The sequence below is a fragment of the Pimephales promelas genome, chromosome 5 (assembly GCF_988280905.1).
Source record: "Pimephales promelas chromosome 5, fPimPro1.hap1.1, whole genome shotgun sequence".
Lineage (NCBI taxonomy): Eukaryota > Metazoa > Chordata > Actinopteri > Cypriniformes > Leuciscidae > Pimephales > Pimephales promelas.
The window spans coordinates 24108017-24135626 of NC_142773.1; the positions used below are offsets into that span (position 1 = coordinate 24108017).

General features: G+C 36.7%; 3 protein-coding genes, 1 long non-coding RNA gene and 1 other non-coding gene across 10 annotated transcripts; 2 read left to right on the top strand and 3 right to left on the bottom strand.

Annotated features, from left to right (window-relative positions):
* Window positions 1–380: 380 nt before the first annotated feature.
* On the bottom strand, window positions 381–687 carry LOC148981438 (Nuclear RNase P). The gene has a single exon (XR_016168743.1).
* Window positions 688–1836: 1149 nt separating this feature from the next.
* On the bottom strand, window positions 1837–5507 carry sdr39u1 (short chain dehydrogenase/reductase family 39U, member 1). Its single transcript, XM_039654687.2, has 6 exons — window positions 5349–5507; window positions 4805–4911; window positions 4213–4295; window positions 3993–4114; window positions 3571–3723; window positions 1837–2416 (listed from the first exon to the last, which is right to left on the bottom strand). The coding sequence occupies exons 1-6, from the start codon at window positions 5362–5364 to the stop codon at window positions 1989–1991; spliced, it is 909 nt and encodes a 302-aa protein (XP_039510621.1). The 5' UTR covers window positions 5365–5507; the 3' UTR covers window positions 1837–1988.
* Window positions 5508–5866: 359 nt separating this feature from the next.
* Window positions 5867–9189, top strand: LOC120465155 (uncharacterized). Of its 3 annotated transcripts, XR_005618799.2 has the most exons (6): window positions 5867–6195; window positions 6532–6566; window positions 6743–6786; window positions 6958–7012; window positions 8639–8863; window positions 8958–9189. It is a non-coding gene; the product is annotated as an uncharacterized LOC120465155 (long non-coding RNA). The 3 variants fall into 3 exon arrangements; XR_005618798.2 differs by having other exon boundaries at window positions 6958–7069; window positions 8639–9189; XR_005618797.2 differs by having other exon boundaries at window positions 8639–9189.
* Window positions 7902–12963, bottom strand: ltb4r2b (leukotriene B4 receptor 2b). Of its 4 annotated transcripts, none has more exons than XM_039654787.2 (6): window positions 12589–12963; window positions 12420–12491; window positions 10969–11554; window positions 10129–10329; window positions 9992–10032; window positions 7902–9916 (listed from the first exon to the last, which is right to left on the bottom strand). In XM_039654787.2, the coding sequence occupies exons 3-6, from the start codon at window positions 11533–11535 to the stop codon at window positions 9712–9714; spliced, it is 1014 nt and encodes a 337-aa protein (XP_039510721.1). In that variant the 5' UTR covers window positions 11536–11554; window positions 12420–12491; window positions 12589–12963; the 3' UTR covers window positions 7902–9711. The 4 variants fall into 4 exon arrangements, with proteins under 4 accessions (XP_039510721.1, XP_039510720.1, XP_088987287.1 ...); XM_039654786.2 differs by having other exon boundaries at window positions 12352–12491; window positions 12589–12962; XM_089131161.1 differs by lacking the exon at window positions 12420–12491.
* A 2081-nt stretch (window positions 12964–15044) lies between these two features.
* Window positions 15045–26187, top strand: nfatc4 (nuclear factor of activated T cells 4). The gene is made up of 13 exons (XM_039654532.2): window positions 15045–15674; window positions 17847–18007; window positions 19105–19611; window positions 19762–19937; window positions 21127–21289; window positions 21562–21662; window positions 21751–21852; window positions 21939–22126; window positions 22391–22531; window positions 23089–23144; window positions 23244–23370; window positions 24116–24802; window positions 25851–26187. Exons 1-13 carry the CDS (start codon window positions 15539–15541, stop codon window positions 25919–25921), a joined length of 2616 nt encoding a protein of 871 aa, XP_039510466.2. The 5' UTR covers window positions 15045–15538; the 3' UTR covers window positions 25922–26187.
* The last annotated feature ends 1423 nt before the right edge of the window (window positions 26188–27610 follow it).

A 27610-nucleotide genomic window follows, 5' to 3' on the forward strand; every position in this document is an offset into this window, starting at 1 on the left:
AGCAGTATATAATATAGGTATAAATATGAGTAGCATTCTATTAGTTTATATTATTTAATAAGGACACCTACTAAAGCTATACATAGGCCTGGTTTCATAGAGGGCTTGGATTAAACCAGGATTAGGGTTTAGTTGAATTAGGACATGTATGTAGCTTTTATAAACATGCCTTAGGAAAAAAAAAAACATTACTAGTGTGCATCTTGAGACAAAATAATGTCACTGACATGTTGTAACAAGCATTTTTGGGACATATTTTAAGATATGTCAGTACAAGTTGCTGCAATTTAAAATAGTTTAAACGTGATTTTTTTTTTTTTTGGGACTAGCTTGTCCATGAAACCGGCAAATAATAATGATGCGTCTGAATCAGCAAAAGAGCGGAGGGAGAGTAGTCTGAATTGGGTTCTAGCAGCTTGTGCTAGCTCACACATTGAACTCATTCGCCAGCCGCGAGTGTTTCCAAGTCAGCGGGGATCGCATCAGTTGATTTGCATTAATCTGCGCATTTATCAACATCTCGTGCGAGAACACCGCGCTGTGACCCGTGTTTTCTGTGCGCTCGCTCATCTATTCAGATGATGTCCTGCAAGGACAGCGTTTGGCTCTTGTCTCAGACCTTCCCCGAGGTGATTGGACGAGTGACGAGCACTCAGTATGTGACCTCTACAGTGAGCTTCCTGCCGCTCTGAGCAATGACGTAGAATACCAGTCGTCTTATATGCTCGCTATCGAACAATACTTTACATAGATGGTAAGCATGTAGGTAATGGTAGTAAAACATTTATAAAACGTGAAGTTATAAAACATTTCAGATACTAATTTCCACTGAAATTTTTTTATTTCGTTTGTTATAATATAGTACACGAAACTCCGTAGAATGTTCAAGGTGGTGTTTATGTAAATGATTTCACAGTGATTGGGTAGTTGAGGCATGACGTAACCGTAGACCTTTTCAATATATATTTTTGAAATGTAAAAAGTAATACATAATGTAATTGTGTATTTTATTGGGATACATTTACACAAACCAAATTTCTTACATTTTACATATTTAAAATTATACATAAACATTTTGGAATCAATAAATTAAAATGTGCAATGTAATACATGCAATGTTTTAAAACCATTAAAATATACATAATTGATTTTTTTTTTTTTCAGGAAGCAATTGTGAATAATTTGACTGCTGTAATACCTCTTGTTCTCGTGGCACTGAATACAAACATTGGATAAGGGAAGTTGTGGAAACAACTTAATGAAACACCTTTTGCCTTTGCTAGTCTTTATTTTGAATAGCTGTATGCCAAAAAAGTGAAATGCTGTATAAAATAGTTTTGCATGGAGTATACAAAGATACAACACTAGAAATGTCAACTTCTCAAAAATATTTAATGAGTATTTTCATATAATTGCAATTTTGGATAGTTAATGTACTTAAACTTTCCACTGTCAGTTCCACAAAGTTTTACTTTTGTGCTGTATCTCAACATAATTCATCTTGAGGTTAACAAGTTTTTTTTATTAATATTGTTTGTATTTTAAGTTTTATAGGAAGCAGTAACATGATAAATTCCTTAGAAGCATGTTGTGCACATCTAAGTGAATCCAGATTAAAAAGCTGGTGTATATGAATTTTGTCCATACACAGATTTTTTTGTTGATGTGCTTTTGTTCCAATGGTAGTTTTTAAAGAAAAATATGTAAACGTTCCATCTAGAGGAAGACCTCATGAATCAGACAGATGAGCCAAATATAGCCACTCAAAGTCATGAGAGACATAACATCTGCTTTTATCATCTAATGATACTCAGAGATACCACAGCTGGACTCAAAACATTTCATGTCGACATTTATTTACAAATGCAGTGCTCATTTTGTACACACAGAGCTTTATTTTGTATATGCATAATTATAAATGATATGCAATAACTGCACTAGTATGCATAAAGAATCTCTTCATGTCTCTTCTCTATATCGACTGATCACTAATATCCAACAATTTCTTTTATAGCAGAAGTAAGATCTGGGTATTGAAATTCAAAGCCTGATTCAAGAGTTCTCTTGGGCACTACTTTCTGGCCTTGTGTGAGGATAACAGCTCTTTCAGATCCGAGGACGACATCCAAGAAAAAGCCAGGCACAGGGAAGATGGTAGGTCTTTTTAGAGCACGGCCCAACTCTTTAGTGAATTCAAAATTTGTATTCAATGCAGGTGCAACTCCATTAAAAACATCTGGCTCTGTGGATGGTGGTCCTTCATGGGGCTCCAAGTTATGGGCAATGATGCCAGCAAGGTCTGAAACATGGATCCAAGGGAAGGGCTGACGTCCTGAGCCAAGCGTCCCACCCAGGCCAAGCCAAAAGGGAATCATCATCTGTTTCATGGCGCCACCGTCACGCCCTAACACTGCACCTGAAGGTGAGAGAGGAGGAAAGTACATAATTGCACTACCATTCAAAAGTTAAGATTCATCAAGACTTGTTTTTAAAAGGCTACATTTATTTCAGCAAAAATACTTTCAAAACAGTAAAACAATTAAAAACAACTGTGTTCTATTGTGATATATTTTCAAATGTAGTCCATTGAAGGGTTGGGGTCAGAATCGCCTCTTCAATATATCTATATATCATTTTGAGTGCTAACATTATTCCAATAAAAAATGTATAAGCATGTTTATTTAATCATTTCTATATTCAATGAGTTATTACTATATATTGCTAACCATGTGTTGCTGTCAACATTTTTACCAGTTTCTAAGTGCCCTGAACGAACACCCGCAAAACCGGCTCTTTTTATGGGGAAAAAAGTTGTTAAGATAATAGAAGAGGTTAAGTCTGAAGAAGACCCTCATCAGATGAGCAAGTTAAGGTTACAGGGGTCATTTGTGTGTTTCTATAATGAACAAAGTGAACATTATTTGTATTCTGAGGAGGGAATGTTATATCAGTATGTTTTGGTAGTTTGTCCTGATAATGGTGAGCTCAGGCCCTCTTCAACCTGCTCTGTGCAGGTCTTGTGAGATGCCTCAGCAGACCCCCGAGACAACTTTCTACGACTTCCAGGGACACACTGGGATTAAATCTTGGATTCTGCAGACAGTCAACTTATTAATGACTTACCCTATTATCTCTCTATATGTATGGCATTATTTAGACTTTATGATCTCTTAGCCAATCCAGAAGTAGACAACATGTACTCATGTCATTCTTGCTCTTGGAAATGGTATAACTGGTGTGAGTTACCCCCATAACACTATTCCTGTGATGGTAAAGCTGAATTTTACTCCAGTATTCAGTGTCACATGATCCTTCAGAAATCATTCTAATATGCTGATTTGTTGATCGGGAAACATTTCTTATTGCCAATGTTGAAAACAGTTGCTTAATATTTTTTATGGAAACCATGATTTTCTGAATTATTTCATGGATAGAAACTTCAAAAGAACAGCATTTATTTGAAATAGAAAACTTATGTTATGAATGTCTTTACATTAACCTTTAATCAATCTAATGCATCTTTGTTGAATAAAGGTATTTGAATTGAATGAGATGTTTGTTTAGATTCACCTGGTCTGATAATCACTTGTCTTGTTTTCTTAGCAGAGTTTTCAGGAAGTTGTCCTGCCCCCTCCCACTCTTTCACCAGGCGAGACAGGAAGTCAAATGGTGTCCAGTTGCTCTCTTCAGTGTACTGGTTTTGAAGACTAGGTTTATAACACGCTGAAGACAAAATCAGAGAAAAACTGCAAAAAAAGTCTACTTTATAAAATTGCAATTCATTCATAATTAAATTTAACTATAGAAAACAACAACGACATTATTCTGACTATATTTCCTTTAAATTATCAAATCAGTACAGAGGAGACAGGACTATAGATGAACAGAGAAGTGAATGAGATTATTCTGTCATGTTATTCTGTATTATTTGATTTAAAAAAAAAAAAAAGTCATATTTTGTCTAGCTTGCTCAAACACCACCACTTATTTACCTACTCCTGTAACAAGCACCCATGAATGTGGTGGAGTAGGTGATGCAGCAATAGCTTGGGCAAGAATTTTGGTTGTGTTTACTCGGCTGGAGGACAGATCATTTTTGTAACTTTCATTCCACCTAGAGTGTCAAATACAAAATATTAAAATTACTTTCACAAAACCATATTAAGGGGGAAGATAATTATTTATATACACTGAGGGGAAAAAAGTCCTCACCATCTCAAAGGGTTCATAATAGTCTCCCCTGCTAGATTCACAGCGCCCTCACATGGCGGGAGGCCCCCTGATTCTACATCAGCCTGCGATAAATAAACATAGGTCAGGGACACAGGGGTCCAAAACTCATTTCCTGGAGGGCCACAGACATGCAGAGTTTAGTTCCATCCCTGCTCCAACACACATACCTGAGGTTTTCAAATAATCCCAAGGGACTTGATTAGCTGGATCAGTTTCATTTAATTAGAGTTGAAGCGAAACTCTGCAGAGCTGTGGCCCTTCACAGTTCAGTAACTGAGATTTGTACCCCTGACATAGGTCAATGTGGCCTCATCATCAACATTTACATTTAACTCTACATTTAAGAGGTATTTACAAATCACACATTTAGTGAACAACTCTGAACTGAGCCAGACCTTACAACGAAATTTAATGATATACATTTTCCTATGATACTGAATGATATAATAGCATGTCTGGTATTACTTTGGCTTGTAGCTAAAGATATATTCATTCACCATATTTACAGATACCAAAAATCATAAGGTGGATTTTGATATCAATATAGTCTTTAATGTAAGTTACATCATACCCATGTTATTTGTCCTGGACCAGGCTGCCTGGATATGATTGTGATTTCATGACCTTTGGTTTTCAGCAAACGTATCAGCTCACGACCCACAAACCCTGAGCCTCCGCCTGATGAGTGAAAAAAGTGAGAAAACTAAAGCTTTATAAATTTTACAATCAAATAAAGAGTATAAGCTACAACCATATGTCCGTGATATATTATATATATATATATATATATATATATATATATATATGACATTTGCAGCCCAATAATAATAATAGCAGAGAAGAGCTCTGCACGTGTACACGCGCATGCGCTGTTACAGAACTTACGAAACAAATCACCTTAAGAAAAATAAAACTGATAATAATAACACATAGTCTCATAATAACACAATCACATAAAATCTAATAAGTTAATACATAAATAAGTTTGAATGTTTCTATCACAAAATAGCTGTCAGTGTTACAAACAGCCTATGTTTACAAACCAGCACACACAATGAGCTATTTTTGTTACGCATCATGCAGGGATAGCGAAAAAATTGATAAATGTGATATACCTATTACAACTCTCATTATGCTTATAAAATAGAGCCCGTTTATCACGACAACTTGCAGAAATCCTCTTCTTTCACATCTTTCTGTTTGCCGCTACTGTGCCCATTCTGCCCAAATGCCTACCAGAGCCTACGAAGGTCGTACATACCACGTGATCCACACAAATTGGAGTGTAACTGCAGCCATGTTGATAAGGATTGTACCTTTATGCCTTTAACTGAAAACTATGATCATTGAGCAACAATGACATTCCATACTAATGTGTAATATGAAATTTAAAAATAAGTTATAAAAATAATAATTGCCTTTTGGTAAAACCAATCTTTGGCCACAACTGCTGTTTTAAATGGATCATACTATGTCTGCTGATAATTCATATAATGTAAAAATGAATAAACGCATTTCTATACACAAGTCACATCATGCTGGACTGCCTGAATTTAAATGATATTACTCAATAATTTATAATTTATGTGAGTCCGCCCGCAACCGGAAGTGATTTTTTTTTTCCTGGAGAAACACGTGGTTGGTTAGGAGATAAATTCGGCCTCCTGCCATTGTAACATTCTTTCTGCTTGCAATTGTCATTGGTGCAGTAGCGTTTGTGTGCAGTCATTGAAATATTTGTTTTGAATTCCTTTTTCGATGTGTTAATACCTTATGACTAGTTTAGTTGCTATTTATATATTTATTTTTATATATAAAATATATATTTGACATTTTTAACTTTAGACGAAAAGTTCACGGTCTGCATGCTCTGACCGTTTTAGAAAATATACATAACTACAGCTACAGGTCAAAACGATGCGTTTTCATAACCTTACCGGTGGACACATTGGAGTGTATTCTGTAAGTTTAACTTTTGATTCATATTTTCGAGCAATACTGAAAATGAAAGCCAGTAAGCTGCGCGTTTTCAATTATTGGTGGCTGAATTGGCAGGTGCATCTGCACTACATACAGATGGCTGCCCATTTATACCCGGCTGTATCATTGCTGTAACGTTTTTGCCTGAACCAAGTGCGCAGCTTCTTAACCTAGACATGATGATTTTGCAGTCCGTGTTTCACCTGAACCTAATGATTACAAACCTACTGCACTGACTGGTTAAAGCTGCGGAATAAAGCTGTGAGATGTTATGGTTCCTTCAGAATTCATTCTAATGTGCGAAAATGTATTTTACAGGGACCCGCCTCGAGTCCCTATGCTTGAGTCCAATGGTGAGTCCAAATCTCATGTTTCTCATGCTAATGTCTTGCACAAAGTTGATGAACTGCATGCGTCCGTGTTTATGAACTTCCGTGATTTCTTGACATGCTCTGAAAAAGTGCTCTTTGGTTAAAACTAATCTTAAATTTAGTCTGAATGCTCTAACATCATTGTTAATATTCTGCAGGAACCTCAACTTATAAAAAGGTTAGCAGGGAGGTGTTCAATAAGGTAGGTTTTTGTTTTATTCTGACCTTGAGTAAATGCATCTTTAAAGATCATTCTGAGATGTCAATATAGTCTGAGATGTAAGTTACAGTACATAAATCATGCCTTTTTTTTCTGTACCAGGCTTCCTGTGCCTGGATATGATTGTGATTTTTCTTTGCCTTTGCTTTTCAGCGAACGCTATGGCTCACGACCCACAAACCCTGAGCTTTTGCCTGAGAGGAAAAAAGTGAGACATAAGTCTTTCATTTTACAATCAAACGAAGAATAAGATGCAACAAAAGGGGTATATTTATCTGTATTAAAGTAGATTGTATTTATTTTTTCAACATTACAATTACATTACATTCATAACAATTCATAACAATGGCCATCCTGCATGCGCTTTTGCTGCACTTCCAAAAAAGATCACCTCAAGAAATTGAAATCACTTTTTCAGTATCGATAAATTAACACATCAGTGTCTTAACACGGTCACATACAAAGTTTTCAAAATATTTTAGGACCGGAGTGTAATGTAGCAAAGCTGTTTCTGTCCATAGATGCTCTGTGGTCCAAAACGGCAAACAAAATGTACAATTTGTTGTGCCATCATGCAGTGAAAATTAAAATGTGACCTCTATTACAACTCATGCTAGTAGTCAGTTTATTCTGACAACTTGCAGAAATCCATTTTCCCATCTTTTGCCTACGAAGGCTGTATGTCGCTTACTACGTGATCCACACAAATTGGAGCGTAACTGCAGCCATGTTAAGGGCGGCAATTTGCCTTTTAACTGAACCATCAGTGTTGTGCTGTTCTGAACCATGCAACAATATTTCATGCCATTTAGAAATGCTATTTGTAATATTAAGTAAAATACAATAGCACGCACTAACAATTCCCTTTTAGTATAACAGTTTTATTAATTATGCCTACAACTACAGTTTTAAATGCATCCTATGTCTGCTGGCAATTCCTGCAACACCAATTAATCAAAGCTATTCTATACAAGTCACATGTTGGTCTGCCTGAATTTAATGCTTTTTCTCTGGGGATTTAGTCAAAGAAACAAGGACTAGATATAAATGAAGACCCCGAAGCAAGTGCAGTCAATTGAAGAATTTTGAAAGAATAGTTTGCTGTTTCATCAGCAGAATACAGCTTCAACACTCACAAGGAGTTTGTAGGCCACTTAGCCATACATTCACATGTTCACAGCAATACTACCTTATATAAGTCTCTAAACTACGTCATTACTGCAGGTTGAAGGGTTCTGATTGGCTAAGAAATGGATAAACTTAGAAAATAGCTGTATAATTTTAAATGTGCTTTTGTCTATCAGTCCATGTGTGGATGATACCAGGACCCTGGTTTTAGGCACCAAGTGACCTTCCTAGGTCTCAGTCCGATATGTTTCTGGGCGCCAGCTGTTTTCTACGGCCTCTGACCGTTTTAGGGAAAAAAAATCTATTATAGCAAACGCTATATAGCTACAATTCAAAAGGATGTTTTTATAATTGCATGTACCCTTTGGAGCATATTCTTTTGATTCATATTTTAGAGCAATACTGAAATCCAATAAGTTGCTTTTTTTTTTTTTTTTTTTTTTTCAATACATTTTGTTGATGGCTGAATTTGCAGGTGCATCTGCTTTAACTACATCCAGATGCTGCTTGTATCATTGCTGTAACGTTTTTGCCTGAACCAAGTGCGCAGCTTCTCAACCTTGACATGATGATTTTTGCAGTCCGTGTTTCACCTGAATCTAATGATTACAAACCTACTGCACTGACTGGTTAAAGCTGCGGAATAAAGATGTGATGTTATGGTTCCTTCAGAATTCATTCTAATGTGCGAAAATGTATTTTACAGGGACCCACCTCGAGTCCCTATGCTTGAGTCCAATGGTGAGTCCAAATCTCATATTTCTCATGCTAATGTCTTGCACAAAGTTGATGAAATACCTGGTGTTTATGAAATTCAGTGATTTCTTGACCTGCTCTGAAAAAGACCTCTTTGGTTAAAACTAATCTTAACTTTAGTCTGAATGCAGGAACCTCAACTTATTAAAAGGTTAGCAGGGAGGTGTTCAATAAGGTAGGTTTTTCGTTTATTCTGACATTAAGCGCATCCTTAAAGAACCGTCTGTGATCTCTTTATTCTAATTCTGTGTATTGTTTTCTTTGTTTAGGTATTTACTTCATGTGATCTGTCTCTTTACTGTGGAGTCAATTGAGGTTTACATAGGCCTGCTAGAGACAAACATTTCTATGCTACCTAACAGAAGAATATACAATTCTGACTTGTAGATTTGTCCATTTTGAGTTGCATGCTGTCTTGTTGGTTTGAAAGGTGACTGCAGTGTATACCGTCAGTGATGTAAAGACTTGAAACTGCAACAATAAATTCTCATTTATATCTGGTTTAATTCATCGTGTGAATTTAATGTGTGTTCCTTTGAACCTGGATGTCAAACTATTTGCCTTAAATATTTGACGCTTCAAACAGTCCTTCTGAAGTGTTCGTTTTCTGCATTTGAGGTTGTATTGCCTACAAGTGAAAGCACAAACTATAATTCTAAATGTTCTCATGCTAATGTAATTTCATAATCCCACTCCTGTAAATGAACACTGTTGTAAGTACTCTTTGTGTAGAGTATTTATATTTACATTAGAGTACAAGGTTTCTTTTTCGTACAATTGTGCAAAACTACTCCAGATTTACCAGGATTGTTCCATAGGAACAATGGCTGATCCATATGTATAACAACTTTGTAAACTGCGAACTTTAAAGATCATTTTAATATGTAGGTGAATTGGCTCATTTATATCAATGGAGTTAAATGCATTTTAAATGACTGCTATATGCATTTTCCCTGGTGTTAATTCCCTTTTAGTATCAAAAATGTCCTGTCTTAGATTATATGGTTCTCCACTCCATGAGGTTTAAAGTCTGATAACCTCTTTGGTCTGGCTTCTTCGGGCACCATAGTCCAGGACTGTGCCCTCAAAGAGTCGAGCCATGAATGCCAGGCCGTCAGCTTTGATGTAAGAGCGTCCAGCAAAGGCGTAGAGGATAGGATTGGCAGAACTACTGATAAAAGCCAGAGCGGATGTAACCGCACGGCTGGACTGTGAGATTTTATCCAATCTGGAAATAGACAGAGGAGGAGGTGGTTAACTTTGTGAAAAATCTGTACTTTAAAATCTTTAGCACACCACTTACCTTTTTTGGGTTGGTCCCTTTTGTATAAGTGCTGCCACCACCTGACCAGAAGATAATTAATTCATACACTTGTTACAAAATAATTTCTAGGATTTGGGAAGATTAACAGATTTAAATAAAATAGAAAAATTACTTACTTGCATTATATTAATAATGTGATAAGGAAGCCAAAAAATGCAGAAGGTCACAATGATGGCTTGAATAAGATTCTCGCTTCGTATCCTTCTCTTGAACATGGTCTGTCTGAGGCGGCGAAGGATACACACATAACTGCTGACAATGATCACATATGGTACCAGGAAGCCCACCACTGTCTCAAGTGTGTACTGGAATACCACCTGTTCGTAATGATGACATGTATGAATTATGACATTTTGTAAGGATAATGCACAGTCTGTAGATCACTATCGAAAAATAACCATAGATCACCTGGAGTAGCTTATATTAATTCTACTGTATATTATAGTACAGTAATATTAAAAGTTTTCTGAGGTAATTTTCAACATGATTAATAACTAAAAATGTTTGAAGGTTCATAATATAAATTACAACAATTTTTCTGGTATGCATTTATGAGCAGCTTGTTTTCAAACATATATTTCTAGAACTGAATATTCTTTAATAAAGCAAAAGTTCTTAATAATACAATTTCACAATGAAATAAGAACTTTTCAAATATATATATATATATATAACTGTTTACACCTTGATGTGTTTTTTATTATTATTAATTTAACTTCATTTAAATAATATTAATTCATCCTAGAGCCCTGTTAGAAGTTAGAAGCCCCGTGCCCATTGGTTGAGAATCACTAGTTTACACGAAACGAGAGCAAGTCTGCAGCGTGATATATGAGAAATATAAAATACAATTCTAAGCAGTTTGATATGTACAGCATTGTTGTATCCATAGACGATGGATAGACCAATCATAATCAAGTATTCAAGCATCAGTGGAGCAAAGAGAAACCACTCACATGCTGAGAATGCTGGTGATGAGTTGCACATATTGTGCGGTTCGTTCCGTGGTCATTCGTAATTGTTTCTTCTCTGAATATCAAAGCAGGAAGTGCCAAAAGAAATACAAAAATCCACAGGCCCCCGAGCACAAGTAATACCATCCGTCTACGAGTACAAGCAGTCAAGTATGTGGGCCACACCACTGCCACTAGTCTGTGTAGACTCATCAGCGTAATGATCATAATAGAAGCGTACATGTTTGTATTGCACAAGTAGAAAAGCAGCTTGCACATGACACCTCCAAATATCCACTCCTGCTTGGCAAGGTAAATTATAAAGAAAAACGTCAGACACATCAGAAAACCGTCTGCACACGCCAGGTGGAAGATGAGCAGTGTAGTGACGGAGCGTTTGCGGGCACGTGCCAGGATGCTCCAGATAATGAAGAGGTTGCCTGGAACACCCAGGAGGAAGACAATGCTGAGAATGAGGGCCCCAAAGGTAAGAGAAATGTTGTTACCCATGCTCTTGGGACCGTTTATTGTCGTGTTATCCATGGAGGAGTTCCCATTTTCTGATCCCATGATGAAGGCGTCAGAAGAACTGATGGAATCAGAAAGCAATATTTGAAGATGGAAATTGTTTCATAACCTAGCCCTGCTAAAAATGTTTTTAAAAAAGTGCATAAAATCCCTATACACCAGTCAACAGACTATCCTGACAACAGGTTAGACTAGCAAACTATCTTAGATTATTTATTATTATGTATTTATTTATTTGTCGGCTGTTATAATGTTTTATAAACTGAAAAAAAATAGTTTAGGATTTACTTTCAAACAATTTTCACTTGTAAATTTCACAAATAATTAATAAGAAATGACAATACATTGAATCAAACACAGTCTATAAGAAATTGTAAGGTACTTCACTAATCTTGAAAAATAATTGAAAAAAAATTAAACTTAACATTGTACTTTTATTTTCTAGACTAACTTGAAATTATTATTAGCACATGATCAGTTGGGGTAAAAAAAAATAGATTTTACCCCTAATTCAGATGAATTATTGAGGGTTTTTTTTTTCGTCAGTGGGCAAATAAAGTATGAGCCAGCATCAAGGATGGGCTCTCAACCACCATACAAGTATTGAAATTCAGCCAGTAATCTGCCATCAATGAAAAAAAAAATATGCATGGAAACAACGTGCTACAACTTGCTGTTATATTGCGCTCAACCATAGCCACTTATGCTGTGCTGTAGATGCCTCAAAAGCTCTCTTATATCTAAAAGTATGATTTTTTTACAGCAATTGTCAAGAAAATAATACCTCATTTAAAGTAAATTTAAAAGAAAACAGGTTAAGCAAGGCATTTAAAGAAAGAGCATTGGGAGGATATTCACAAATTGAACTGTGTAAGAAGATACGATTGTCCAGTCGGCAGTGTCATCAGTTGGTTCTGATTACGCACGTTGTTGACCTCAGAACGGCAAAGATAAGTGAAATTGAGAAATTGGACGGAGTTTCGTCAACAGAAAGTGGCCTGAAAGGACAAAGACGGAGATGGAAAAATACAGGCAAATTATGAGAAAAAAAGACTGTAATGTATTTCCACTTTGAAAATCAAATTTGTAACTCACCAATACACTTGATTAGATCCGAATGCCTGAAATGTATTTTCCCTGAAGTTTTCCCTGAAGTGACCAGATGGACCTGGTTAGGTTGTGTGGTCTCCGAGTTGGTCTCTCTACTTCTTTCCCCTGTCTCTCAGATAAACTTTCACATCTTATTGTAAATTTCTTAAGTTTGTTTATATTGTTTTTCAGTGATCTCACTCTATCAAATTTTATATAAGCTATTTAATAATCAAGCACACTTATACTTATCAATGCCTACTGCTTCTTTCTGTTACTAAACTGTTAGTCTTCTGACATATTTCTGACATCGTGTTCAAATTTACTCCACCCCACTCCTCTTTCTTTTTCTACTCCCTGTTTCAACACCAATTTCCATGTCTTTTTTTTTTTTTTAAATGAAAGTACAAAGTTAACCTACACACCATTCCTGAAGCATGCGGAAAGGTTTGGATGAGGTTAATCACACAGTTACATGCCTTGGCATGTTTCTTCTACCTGCTCTTACTTGCTTTACCTTTTCAGATTTTTTCCTTTCACTTTTTCCCTGACACATAAATATCTTGATTTAAAAACCACAACCCACCAAGTATTCACCAAATATGAATATTTGCATCAGTTCAGTACTCACCATCATGTTTCATACTGTCTTTCTTTCTTCCGTGGAACACAAAATGAGACATTTTGAAGAATGGCCACTAATGAAAATCACTAGAGAAAGGTGATGTTGCGCTCAAGGACAAAGAAGCATAAAAGTATCATAAAAGTGGTTTATACAACTCTTCTATATTCAAATGTCTTTTGAAGCCATACTTTTAGCAAGGTATTATTACTCAGAAGAGTATTAAGAGCAGAACACGAGTCTCAGGTTCATCCAAGAAAATGTGTGCTATAGCACTTTTAGCACTTGGTAAATATTGGCAACACATAAAGGTTTTGGAATTATAGTTCAATGAAGAACATTCTAAACACTTTTAAAGTCAGGATGAAACAGAAGTTACAACTTCAATATTGTGACATAAATGAAACAAAGAACAAAGAAACATTTTTTGTCAAGAAAGTAACACTTGATTTTGTCCATCAGGAATTGATTGGATGGTTGTGTGTGTGTGTGTGAGAGAGAGAGAGAGAGAGAGAGAGAGAGAGAGAGAGAGAGAGAGAGAGAGAGAGAGAGAGAGAGAGAGAGGGAGAGGGAGGACTTAGCAAGAAAATACACTTCCTTATTTCTGACCTTTGGGTCATTATTCAGTGACCTGTTTCCCATGAGAAATAAAAGCTTCTCCAAACTCTCATGACTGGGTTCAATAGAGCACCAAAGTGAGCAGCCCAGTCATTGCTTTGCATGAAGTTTACAGTTACTCAAATTTGCATATATGTCATTGTGACGTTATTGGAGGCTGTGTGGGAACTAAACATACCAGCTATCTTTGTTGTCCACATGATGGCAACATTCTTCCATAAATATGCTTTTGGGAGTGGATGGTGAAGTTGATGGTGGATGGTGAAGCTGCCAGCACAGATTGCTGCTGATGAGAAGCTCATGCATAACTCTGATATAACGAAATGGGCCACCTCACAATCAAGCCCTGTGCTTAAGACCATAAGATCCCATTTTAAAAAAGGCTCATATTCTTTATATGCTAGTCTCTAGCAGAATTATGGCTGTTCCCATCAAATTAAATGGGAAAGTAATTTCCAGTACTGATGAATCCCAGCCAGATGCCTCTCAACTTATCAAGCAATAGATGCCATGGAAAGCTCACTTCTAAGCATCAAACTCGAGACAAGCTTTAAAATAAGACAAAAGATAATTATTGTGAGAATTGTCAGAAAGCAGAAAGAGGGAGAGAGAGAAAATGTTTATTTAAGTTTTTCATCTCCCGTTTCAGACAGAGTGCAGACTACAGAGGATAATGAGAAACAGATCTTACAGGGGGAGGGAAAGGAGGGAGAACTGGGATAAAGAGTTGGGGAAAAGGAAGGGGAGGGACATAGAATGGGGAAAGTATGATGAGGGGAAGAGAGAGAGAGAGTGAGAGGGAAATAGAGAGAGAGAATGACTGTAGTTATGGCGTCATAGATGGACAAACTTTCAGCATCAGTGTCTTGTCTAAAACAAAAATAGCCACTATGTTTAAACATGTGGAAAAGAAATATGAAATATGTTTTTCTCAGAACCTGTTTGCCAGACAAGACTTTTGCCGGTGTCTGTCCAGGGAATTCTCTAGAGAACGTGCTTCTGCTTTTTAAAAAATGTGTGTTGGAATAGATTCTTGTGGGTATCATAAAGTTATACTTCACACAGTTCACTCCAAAATATGTAGTTGTACTCACTGACCAATCAACACACTTTGCAGCAAAAGCGGGCATGTAAAGTTAAGATCTGTTGATTGACAAGTCAAATAGCCAATTGGGAGAGAGTAACGGTACTGAGGAACCCGCCCAAAGGCAATTAAGGGTAAAGAACGAAAAAGAACTACATATAACTTTTTGTTCTATGCTGGTGGAGGGGTGATGGTATGAATGTAAATTCTACGGGTATTTGTTATTGAACGTGAACGTATGTGGGACTTGAATCTTTGAATATGGACTGTTCTGGACGATGGAAGTTCGTGAGATGAAGTTATAATAACAGACTGTCACGGAAATCGCAAGCCAATCTACAGGGAAGAAAAGGATAGATAAAGAGATGTGCAACTGTTAAACAGCAAGAGCGATACGGAAATAAAAAAATGGTCAATGCAAATGTGATACTTCAACTTGAGGATAACTTTTAATTCTTTAATGTAGCCTCATACAAGGAAGGCACACGAAGGAGAACGTGGATCGCGCACAGTGATATTCTGGAAAAGCTGTATGGCTCCCATTAGTTTTAGACGGAGACGATATTGAGAAGTGAGAGGGGGTCAGTGATTTCTCTGTCGCGGTCTCGGTCGTACTTTTCTCGGAGACAGAGATGGGGGCCGCGCCGGGCTCGGGATGGGAGGAGGGAGAGTTCGAGTTCAAGCTCGTGTTCGAGGAGGATCCGCCGCGCCAGAGCCGCTGCGGCCCAGAGGAGACCGAGAGCGGCCAGACGCATCATGAGCCAGCCGGTATGTGTGAAAGATGGAAGGGTGGAAATAGAGATTGTGCATATGAGAGGTTATAGATCTAGGCTGGTAACCGATGTTTTAGGTGCAAAAACCGTAAATCATAATTTAAATGAAATTATAACTTTTATCCCCTTGAGCAGTCATTTGATTTATAATAGTTTGCTTAAAGTAACAGACAGTTTCAGTTTCAGTCATTATATCAGAATCCTACTGAATATGCCCAATACACACAATTTCCCCTCAAATGGTCTTTGCCCGGCCCTGTATGTATGTAGCCTATCTTGTGTGTGTCTGTGTCTGTGTGTGTAGGTCTAAATGACTCGATGAGGTGACGCATGTTATTCAAAACACATACAAATTCAATTCAAACAAATACATACATTTTATATGGGACTAATGAACATATTTTCATTTTCTGAATTTTCAGAAAATATATCTGTTATAGTTGTCAAAAATGTCTGGGTGGTGTAACTAACTGAACAACTCAAAACCTCATAAATAACCATCCATCTATAAAAAAGTTGGCACATGTTGTTTGGCGCATTATTATTATTTAAATGTGCTGTGAAGCGATTTTGCATTAATATAATACTAATATTTTGAAGAAGAAAAAAAGTTTATCTGGCAAATCATTTTGTTGTCATGTGACAAGAAAATCATAAACAGTGAAGACCTTCATGGCTGTGTCCATGCAGGTCAAAAAGATTTTTTTACCTTTTATGAAAGGAAACACTTTGTTCAGGTCATAATATACAGTCACGGCTCAGACATTTAGAATACAATATTTTTTACATTCACGTGTTTAAAACATTTTTAAAAATAACGATGCGTTGTGGACACTGGTGAATTATAGGTGGAAGGAAAGTATATTTTTTTACATGATGATGGTTTGACCAGTTGAAATTTTTATATATAGTTCTTACTTCAATATTTTTTTTTTTTTGTGGAAAAAATGTTTAATATTTTTTTAAATACATGAACTTGATTCTTATTTGTCATTGACCCATTGGCAGTACACTTTTTGTGCATATTTTAGAAGACTTTTTGAATGTCTTCTAAAAAAGGCACAAAACATGGACATTTTCTAAAGAATTCTTACATGTTACATTCTTACATGTACTCTGAGTCACTGCCCATGTAACTAAGTTTTATCTGCTGAAGTGTGCGTGTGTTTATGGGTAAGTGTGGAGCACAGCACAATGTGTTTTTAATCATCTGTGCGTGTGAGCAGAGTTAACAGCTGCCATCTGGACCCGAACCCTCAATCTCTGTTTACTGAGCATGCATTTAGATACCTCCCTCCAATATTCCCTCCTTTTCCCTGCCCTGTTTCCCCCTCCTGGCACACATTCTGTTGTACACCCATCCTCTGCCTTCATATTGGCATGAAGTTGTAGAAACATGCACCTCAGGTTTCCGTCCACACACACCGCATCACTTTGCTGCCTTTTACCGCAAGTGCTTTCTTCAGATGTTTACTACGTTCTTAAGTGTTGCCATATATAATTATTCATTTACTTGTGACCTACATCATATTAACAACTTTAAAGATTAGACCTTGCTGAGTAGGTTCTACATTTTTACTTTTGAACTTTAGAATTGCCCCTACAAACATTTGATTTGTTAATCATAGTTTACAACAACAATAGAGTAGTGCCTGCAAACGAGGGCTTTTACCAGTGCGATAAGTTGATTTTAAAGTATCTTAGCTTTTATAATATTTGAAATATTCTTTCAAACAAATGTGTTTTAAGTTTTAATTTAAGCTAAAATCCTAAATTATTAAGATGAATTATTCTGAAGTACAAGGGTGGGAACAAAAAAGCATCCTCAAGAAAAAAAAAACTAATGAAACTGTGGCATTTTTGTGTAAAACTGTCATTGCTATGCTAATGATTTGGTGCGGCAGATTGTAGTTTTGAGAGTTGAGAGATTTCAGAAATCACCCCATTTGGAAAACCTTGTGGATGTGTTCTGAGGTAAACAAGTCTGTGTGTACTTGTGGAAATAATAAATGACGTTTCCACAAAGGCTTCCCTGTGTTTGTTATGATTTTCTATTGAGTGGCCTCGTGTCTCATGTTTCAGCAATTGTTTATCCCATATGCACATACTTGCAGCTCAAAAAGCATGTGATTTGCTATGTACAATAATCTTTTATTTTTGCCACCAGATACCCACTTGACTTCCACACAGGCTGTCCAGCCCATGGGTATCCCCTTGCCTCCACAGTCAGCCGGCCGCAGAGCTGGGATGCATTCGCCACCCCCCAGGCGGGCATTAGTCAGGGAGTTCAGTGGCACTTACGAGAGTCTGCCAGCAAGATCAATACAGGTGGGAAGCACATTTGGCTGAATTGTAGATTTCTAGAACATCATGATACTAGGATAATGTTACACATTGTGATTAATTATGACAAAATAAATCCAGATGTCTGGTTTTAATTTCAGGAGTTCATTTTTGTTGCCCAGTAATGTTTATTGTGAGCAGAATCGGTTGCCAGGACCTGACCTGGATGTTTTTTTTTATTTTGGCACATAAGGTCTGTAGATTAATGTCAGAGTTCAAATTAAATTTTAGTGTCCTCAAACTTTTAAAATCAATACAAAACCAGAATTAAATAAATGTTTCTAGCCATATTGTATGTCATTCATGTGCAAATTATTATCCAAAACAAAACATGTTTGTCTATGTTCCATTTTGTTCTGATGGATAAAAGCAAGAGCCTTTTCTTTGAAATTCAAAAACATGTAATAAACAGGGTTGCAAATAGAATGTAGAATCAAAAAAAAAAAAAACTCTGGTTCCGCTTCGGATTCCTCATAATAATTCGGGTTCCTTAATGGTTCCATTAATGATTCTTTTAGTTCTTTTTTGGGGGGCGAAATGCAATTCCATTGTCAAATTTTGAGAAAAGCTATAATTATTATTTATTTATTTGATCTTATTTGTTCAAATAATATAACATTTAAAAAAGTGTGACTTTTTAATTGACTTTCACATTATAGAGGCAGTATAAATGTAGTTCCACATTAGCCTTTTGCTATACAACAATATTAAACAAACAATCAGTTATTCAAGTTTAAAAAAGAACTAAATAATATTCAAATAAAAGCTAATTCCAGATAATAATAAATGCTATAATAGTATATAAATAATACAAAATAGCACTGCATAGTCAGTAACTACACTGATTTAAAAACTAGGTAGTTGTGAACTCTATGTGTTTGATTTACTAAAAGTAACGTGCATAAAAGTCACATAGTTCGGGAATCCGGACACTGATTGCGCTTTATATTTTTGATTCACGAAAAAGAACTGCATTCATTCATATAGAGGACAACAGTGCTGTCTGTTTTGGTCATGCTGTAGATTCATTAGTTGTGTTGCAGCGCTGTTGTGGTAGTTTAACAATATCACAATTATTTTAGGTATCAGATTCTAGAGTGCTTGAGTGCCCTAGTATCCAGATCACCACTATCTCCCCTGAAGATGACTCAGGCCCAGCGAGGGGAAGTTACTGGGATAGTGGGGGTGGCTGGGACAGGGAGCGTTTATTCCTGCCCTTGCTGGATACCTACCGTGATGTCATGACAGGGGCAGGTTCCCTCAGCCCCAGCCCCAGCCCTGCTTCCAGTTCCTCATCTCGTGGATGGCTGAGTCCAGCTTCCAGCTGTGATTCTCTCCTGGTGGAGGAGGAGGAGCTGAATGAAGCTGCTGCCCACTTCTGCCTATTGCCCTCCTCGCGCCCTACGTCTCCTGGGGGCAAAAAGCGCAGGAACTCCCCAATGGCCTCCCCCAGTACCTCCCGCAGAAGCAGCTACTCTGAGGATATCTCTTCCCTCCCAGACGCGGGAGAAAACTCGGCTCAGTCTCAGGCTCCAGCGAGCTGTGAGCTCAACATCCCACAGAAGACCAGGAAAACCTCCCTGGAACAGGTGATCCTCTTGAAATCCTTAAACTCACTGATGGTCTATTCTTGGTAATCAAACAGAGAAATTCATTTGTTATTTGAAGAATTGTCTCTGTCACGTGACTATCTTGCTGGTTTCTGGGTGTTCACAATCACAATCTGTGTGCCAATCCAGGTGTCATCAAGAGATATCGAACCAGAGCTTATCCACATTCAGAACTCTACCTGCCCTCCCCCAGAGGTCGCTCAGCTGAGAAGGGATGCCCCCACACTAGGGATGGACTACCTGTCTGTGCCTCCTGCTCTGGGCTGGGGCAGAACCAGGGCCAGCGCTCACAGTCCTCTCTTTAGGTTAGCACACACCTCTTATGTTTCATTTTTAGATTAAGGAGTTGTTTAGAAAAGAATACTACCTGATATTTAAAATAGTATTTGAAACAGTTACAGTACCCAAACGTTTCAACTGCAGTATGATACATTGATGTTTTTAAATAATTTAAGTTTAAAGATAGGCAAGGCACAGGCTAGGCAATTTTTTGGTAACACTTTACAATAAGGTTTCATTTGTTTATGTTAGTTAATGTATTAACTAACATGGTATAACCATGAGTAATATACTGTATTGGTTACTGTATTTGTTCGTCTTGGTTAATGAAATTTCAGCTGTTCATTGTTTGTTCATGTTATTTTCACAGTGCATTAACTTCATGTTAACTAATGTAGTTAACTAAGAAAACCTTATTGTAAAGTGTTAAACAATTCTTTTCTTTATTGACACATTTTGTTATACTACATTTTGTTATACTATCTATCTATCTATCTATCTATCTATCTATCTATCTATCTATCTATCTATCTATCTATCTATCTATCTATCTATCTATCTATCTATCTATCTATCTATCTATCTATCTATCTATCTATCTATCTATCTATTTTAGACCATCCATCATTTATAAATTGATTATTTAAAAAAATAATAATTTTAGACCATCCATCTATCTATCATTTATAAATTGATTATTTAAAAAAAAAAAAATTAATTTTAGGATTCCATGCAATTAGCTCTTTTTGTATACTGAGGATTCTGCCAAATGTTGTAGGTCATTCGGGTATTCAGTGAATAATACAGAATTTTATTGACAGTATACATATTGTATACTGCAGAAATGCTAAAAGTATAAAAAATAAGTACTTTGGAATACTGTGAAATTTTGTATCCCTCAATTTAATTTGACATTTCATTTCCAGTGTGATGGATAAAATAGAAGCAATATCAATGATGTTATGAGAGAGTCATGATCCACTTTCTTAACTGATTATTTAATCAGACTGTTAAAAGTTATGACATTTTTACTAAAAATTTCCAAGATTACAAACTTGTACAATTTGCTGAAATAAATATGCAACATACTGAGGTCATGTGATAAAATGTAGTATAGTAAGCCTACTCTTTTGCTCTCTACTTTAGATTTACATTCTGATAGAAATCAGAATAATGTCTTAGATAATCAACTCTGCTTCCTTAATACTTCCACAGATCCAATGCACTGCCGCCGCTTGACTGGCCACTTCCTTCACAGTTTGACCAGTATGAACTGCGTATAGAGGTACAACCCAGACCACACCATCGCGCTCATTATGAAACTGAAGGAAGTCGAGGAGCAGTAAAGGCATCACCTGGAGGCCATCCAGTGGTGAAGGTAATGCTAATAAACTATAATTAATGTACAAACCTGTAGAGTATGTGCTGTTACTTCATAGGTGCGTGACTTTCCTTGTAAGTGTTATTGTGTATATACGTACATATACATATTATATATGAAAATTTACAGGATACACAAGTGTGTGTGTGTAATTCTCTGTTGTATTACTGTATTTAGAAAATAGATAATTAGATATAGAGTATAGATAATATTATTTGAAATAATTGAATTGATGTCAATTTTTTTGCTCATTTCTCTCTGTCATCCAGCTCGTAGGTTACACTGAGAGACAGCCGCTCTCCTTACAGGTGTTCGTAGGAACTGCTGATGACAGATCAATACGTCCTCATCCTTTTTATCAAATACATAGGTAATCTCTGTGATATTTCACAGTATTGAACAAAAGAGTTTTTGGTTGATCCATGGATTGACATGTGATGTACTTGTCTCTCACACAGAGTAACAGGGAAGATGGTAGGCACAGCTAGTCAGGAGAGCATCCAGGCTGGCACCAAACTCCTGGACATCCCACTCAACCCGGAGAACAACATGACTGCCCTGTGAGAAAGAGATATTTGACCTCTGATTAAATGTCATAAACACCTCAGCAAGTGCTCATACATGAATTCCTGTGATTGCCTCCCAGAATTGACTGTGCAGGTATTCTAAAGCTGAGGAACTCCGACATTGAACTCCGGAAAGGAGAGACGGATGTCGGAAGAAAGAACACTCGAGTGCGCTTGGTGTTCCGCACACACCTCCCTCTATCTCCACCCATCGTCCCCCCAGGACGAGTCTTAGCCCTGCAGGTGGCCTCTTTACCCATTGAATGCTGTGAGTGAAGTTTAACTGCAACTCCTATGTGCAAGTTATACACCTATACACTTTTTAAAAGCGATTTTGATGAGCATACATAAACTGTTTCAAACATCAAGTCAATTAAATTTTTTATCTTTTTCCTTTTTTTTTAAATGAAACTTCTTTTTATAAATTAAGCACAATTTTCTCTAAAATACCAGCATCATTTAGTACCCACTCAACAATCCTTATTTGTTCACTCAAATTTAGGCTTAAGTGTATGCTTGTTTCTGCCTGCAGCACAGCGCTCTGCACAGGAGCTTCCTGTAGTGGAGTCTGTCAGTCTTACTTCCTGTTCAACAGAGGGAGGGGAGGAACTGCTTCTTGGTGGGACTAACTTTCTACCCACCTCCAGAGTCTTCTTTATGGAGAGAGGATCAGGTATTCGAGTAGGCCTACAATAATGCCTACAAGAATTATTTTAAGCTGTTTTTCTTTACACCTACTACATCTTTTTCGAATATAACTGGAATATTTTTTTAATTACCCGACAACAGCATTTTGAAACGAGTTTCAAATTTTTGAAAACAATACTGTTTTTGTCATCATGTAAACTACAAAAACGAGAATTTGTGAAATGGTTGAAACCCATATTACATGTTCAGTCTAAGTGACATCAACTACTGGCCTGGCATGCATCATATTGTCCAATGACAAGACACATGGCAGGATCACATGACAAACAGGGAATCACATGGTTGACTAAAGACGAGAGTAAATGTATATTTTTCATCATAGGAATAAATTACTTTACAAAATGTATTAAAATAGAAAATTGTATAAAAAAAAAATAAAAAAGAGCATTAATTAGAATAAGAGACCCCAAACTTTTGAATGATAGTGTACATTATAGCTTACAAGAGCGCATAAGGAAGAAAACACCATAATATCACAAAATTAACGTTGTTGTTGTATTTATTTTTATTATTTATTTCTAGATGGCAAAGTCCAATGGGAGGAGGAGGCACATGTGGACAGGGACAAAAGCAATGAGGTAAATCAACCATACCTTAATTATGACTCTGTGAGTTAGACTCTGTGTAGAACTTAAAAGGAAATGGACTAATTCTGTCTATATTTACTTATGGTCCAGAATTTGCTGTGTGTACGAGTGCCAGCCTATAATGATCTTTCACTGAACCACCCAGTATCTGTCTGCCTGTACGTGTCCAATGGGAAGAGGAAGAGGAGCAGCACACACTGCTTTAAATATCTGCCCAGTGAGTGTTACAGAGGCAGCAGTGAGCTGTGTTTTTACATGGTGGAATCCCTCTGCACATGGTATTAATCGGTGCTGTTGACAAGAAATGCAGAATATGTCTTTTGCATGCCATGTGTAATAAAGAACCTGTTCTCTTTCATAATCTAAAAACGTATTCAACTCAAGCCTCATGTGCTGTTTTGAACTCCATTAAAGTCTTCCAGGTAGCATTACAGAAGAGCAATTTTAATGTATTTCTCTTATTTTTTTAAGAAATTCATATTTTGAATAATTACTCTTTTTTCAGTAAGGATGCATTAAACTGATCAAAAGTGACAGTAAAACATTTCTAATGTTACAGAAAATGTCAACTGTTCTAAATAAACTTTGTTCATTAAAGAATCCTGAAAAAAATGTATCACAAAAATCGACAAAAATATTAAGCAGCACAACTGTTTTTAGCATTGAAATAGTGTTTCCTGATCATGTGACACTGATGAGGCTGCTGAAAACTCAGCTTTGCCATCACAGGAATAAATTACATTATTTAATATTACATATAAAATAATCTGAATGCCATGGTACATCTTTAATGTCATGTTATACATCTCCATGTAAGTAGATAAAATATATTTTCTAATGCAAAACCAGCTGAGCCACTGTTGTGAATTCAAGGGAGGGAAAATCTGGTAGATGGGGACAGGAAAAGTCACTATTTGTCATAATAAGTCCATCTTGGCTTGTGTGTTTTCCTAATTTTCTAGTCATGTTTAAAGAGGAGGATCCACTCCTATCCCGTCCCTCCATCTTGCCCCTGGAAGGGGTGACGCTTTGCCCTATGGAGAGCGGCAGTACTGTCGACATGAGGTCAGACCTATCCATAGATGACAGAAGCATGTCTTTCCACCTCCCTCCGTATCCCAGCGAGTACACTTACTCCTTGCACGGCTACCAGGAGGACTACTGTCGGAAACCAGAGGTTAACGAGGACGGTGGAGGTCGCGGTGCCCTGACCGAAAGGCATCCTAGCTTTGAGAGCCTGGAGCTGGGTTTCACAGAGCTTCTTCCTCCTATGTACCCAAGAGCCTCACAACCTCTTTCCCCCTCCCCGTCTCCGTGGCTCGACTCACCCTATCTGTCCTCTTCACCTTCTCCCTCGCACTCTTGTTCTCTGAGCCCGTTCCCTGCCAGCAGTCCGATCTCCACCTCACCTCTTCCTCCGCTCTCTCACTCCCCATATCCACACTGTCCTTGCCCCCAAGAGATGTGCTCCTCGCCTCCTTCAAGTACTAGCCACTATCAGGACCTGTGTCCACCCCCATACGGCCAATACGAGAGCTGGGAGCACCAGATGCGCCCCGCTGAAAGAGACAACGCTTCTAGCCTGAAGTTGGAGGGACCCCCGGACTTTACGGGCCCTTCACCGATGCAACATATCACATTAGAGGAAGGTGGGTATGATTGATTTTATGTGTGATGCTAGGGATGCACTGATATTAAAATTCAGACTTTTCAGACTTCATGCTATGGTCCATGGTCTAATAACCAGTTAATTGCTCATATTCATATTCTATACAAATATATTTGTCTAAAAAAATTCAAATATGCTTCTTCGCAAACATCATGTGCTGCTCTGACCTCTAATAAAGTGTTGCAGACAGTATCACATAAGCTTTTTCTCATATATCTTTACAGAATTTTTTTTATTCTGCAAGAAGGCATACATTCAAATAAAACGCTTTTCTTTTGTTTTAGTTAAAATATTAAGCAGCACAACTGTTTTCAACATTGATAATCATAAGAAATGTTTCTTGAGCACCAAATCAGCATATTAGAATGATTTCTGAAGTGTCATGTGACACTGAGTAATGATGCAGACAATTCAGATTCGCCATCACAGGAATAGATAACATTTTAAAATGTATTCAAATAGAACAGAGTTCTTTTAAACTGTAACAGTATTTCACAATATTACTGTTTTACAGTATTTTTTATTACATACATGCAGCCATGCAGCCTTGTTGAGCATAAAATACTTCTTTCAAATCTAAATGACCACAAACATTTCAATGGTAGTGTAATCATATAAATAATCATTTATTATTATATAATTTTGTAGATAATGGTAAATTACAATAATGTAATATTTTGTATTAAGTATTATTGAATGTAAAACATTATATTATTATAATATTTAATGATACTGAATGTCAGTATATAGATACCAATAAGCCATGTTATGACCAATAACCAATAAAAGGCCTATATTAAATTCTATTCTATTTTGTAAAAAAAAAAAAAAAAAGTTTTTTAAATAAAACACTAAAAACTAAATTCAGTCATTTTAAATGCTACAAGTGAATTTAAGGCATCATACATTTTTTATTTACAACTTGAAATGGATAATCATTATGAGATTTGCTAAGTAGAACCAGAGTCTCATGATAGATCTGTATCAATCAATTAAATGATTTCTACCATAATTTTTCATCCCTGCAGTGACTGAATTCATTGGAGAGGATATCAGATCCTTTCAGATGGAGTCACACATGGACAGTCGACCCGGATGACAACATCCTCTCAGCTGTAGTTCAATGATAATCAGTGTATAGATAATATCATATCAACATTTTCTGTATAATTTTTTATGGTATATTGCTAAAATATGGCAATAATAATAAAGACTGCGCCGCTACTTCAGTGGGGAATCTGTGGTAAAACATAAGGCAGGCATACAGTTGTAAGTATGTACCTGTTACTGCTTCCTGACTGCATATTTGAACGGAACTAATGTTTTTAATCTGTATGCAAAATAAATTATCATTATATTACTATGTTTTGATCCTCTAAATGGTCAATTTATGGGGGTAATTAATTTAACGATCAGGTAATGTTAAACAAAACCTTAATATTTTCCCCATTTCCTTTTTTTTTTTTATCTGGAAAACTGCCTTAATTGTTGCTGTCTATTTGTGGGACCACTGAACATGTCCTTTGTACACAGTGTCTTGGTAGTTTAAATGTGACTTCTTCACCCCTGACCCCACACAGGAAATATTAAAACCCTCAATCATCTAAATATTTGTAAAGGGAGAATATCAAATTTTATAATCATTGAATTCATAGTCACTGAATTGTAGGAAGACAATGTGGACTTGTGAGTTATGACTCGTTTCTGTCATGGTTGACAATGTAATAGACTGAGTGGAATACGACAAGAGAGTAGCACCCTAGTGGAAGTTAATTGGCGTACCATTTTTAAAATAATATTTTGATTCATAAATGACAACAATACTTATTAGTTCCATTTATACTTGTTCCATTTCTAAAAAAAAAAAAATATCCTACTGTGGAAGCGCTGTTAACATGATTCAAGTGCAACATCTTCCTGATTCCTAGGGTTATCTGTTATTTACCTATTTCCCTGATTTTAGCGATAACTTATGAGCTACACCAAAAAATGCTGGTTGCTTTAACCCAATTTTGGGTAAAATATGGCCAAACCCAGCCATTGGATTACGTTTTTAAATTACATTTTTAACCCAATGTTTGACTTTGTCCATATTTTACCCCACATTTGGTTAAAATAACCCAGCATTTTTTAGAGTGTGGTTAGGTTTACGGGTAGGGATAGGGTTAGGACTGCATTTTCGGACAGGAACGTTGTTCCAACAAAATGTGTCTTTGGCAAAATCACAGTGACCGTGGGAGCACCATGAGACAGTGACAGTGAGGGTAAGTACAAGATTGTTCTCAACTTCTCAATGTCCAAATTTAGTTTGAATGTTTCAGTAATAGATGGCAATGGGTGAGAGGGTAAAGCAGGAACTCCAGAAATTTCATTACAGTAGTTCTGACGACCATGAGTTCATTCAGCTTCAGTAAAAAAAATAGCTTTGCACAGTCCAGGAGATAAGCAAAAGATTTAACAAAAATAAGGCATTTAATGCAACTTGACCTTTAAAAAAAATCTGGATTTAATATAACCTCAGGTTGTGGAGCTGGTAAGCAAATAATTTAATCTCAGTTGTAAATCAGTATAATTAATCTGAATCACCTCAGTATATGCTAAAATCTGTCTTGTGGGAATGTTGTGTTGTTCCAAAATAAACAGGGCCGCATCTTGGTGGACTGCCAGCATATTTTCAGCCCGAAACTGGCGCTGGTAAACTATCTTGGTCTGAAACCACATCGGTGACTTCGTGGACCGTATGGACCCCGGATGTGTTCCTCAGTTACACTGGTTATCCCAAACATCA

What these genes read in the sequence shown, in the direction of transcription:
- sdr39u1 (XM_039654687.2), bottom strand. An exon ending in GTCCAGGACAAATAACATGG is followed by an intron (nt 4,296 to 4,804) that starts GTATGATGTAAC and finishes TATTTATCGCAG; the next exon opens with GCTGATGTAGAATCAGGGGG. An exon ending in ATTATGAACCCTTTGAGATG is followed by an intron (nt 4,115 to 4,212) that starts GTGAGGACTTTT and finishes TTGACACTCTAG; the next exon opens with GTGGAATGAAAGTTACAAAA.
- ltb4r2b (XM_039654786.2), bottom strand. Translation starts at nt 12,398, where the DNA reads ATGACACTGCCGACTGGACAATCGTATCTTCTTACACAGTTCAATTT. An exon ending in ACATTATTAATATAATGCAA is followed by an intron (nt 10,033 to 10,128) that starts GTAAGTAATTTT and finishes TCTTCTGGTCAG; the next exon opens with GTGGTGGCAGCACTTATACA. An exon ending in AAGGGACCAACCCAAAAAAG is followed by an intron (nt 9,917 to 9,991) that starts GTAAGTGGTGTG and finishes GTCTATTTCCAG; the next exon opens with ATTGGATAAAATCTCACAGT.
- nfatc4 (XM_039654532.2), top strand. Translation starts at nt 15,539, where the DNA reads ATGGGGGCCGCGCCGGGCTCGGGATGGGAGGAGGGAGAGTTCGAGTTC. An exon ending in ACAGGGACAAAAGCAATGAG is followed by an intron (nt 23,145 to 23,243) that starts GTAAATCAACCA and finishes CTTATGGTCCAG; the next exon opens with AATTTGCTGTGTGTACGAGT. An exon ending in CTGCTTTAAATATCTGCCCA is followed by an intron (nt 23,371 to 24,115) that starts GTGAGTGTTACA and finishes CTAATTTTCTAG; the next exon opens with TCATGTTTAAAGAGGAGGAT.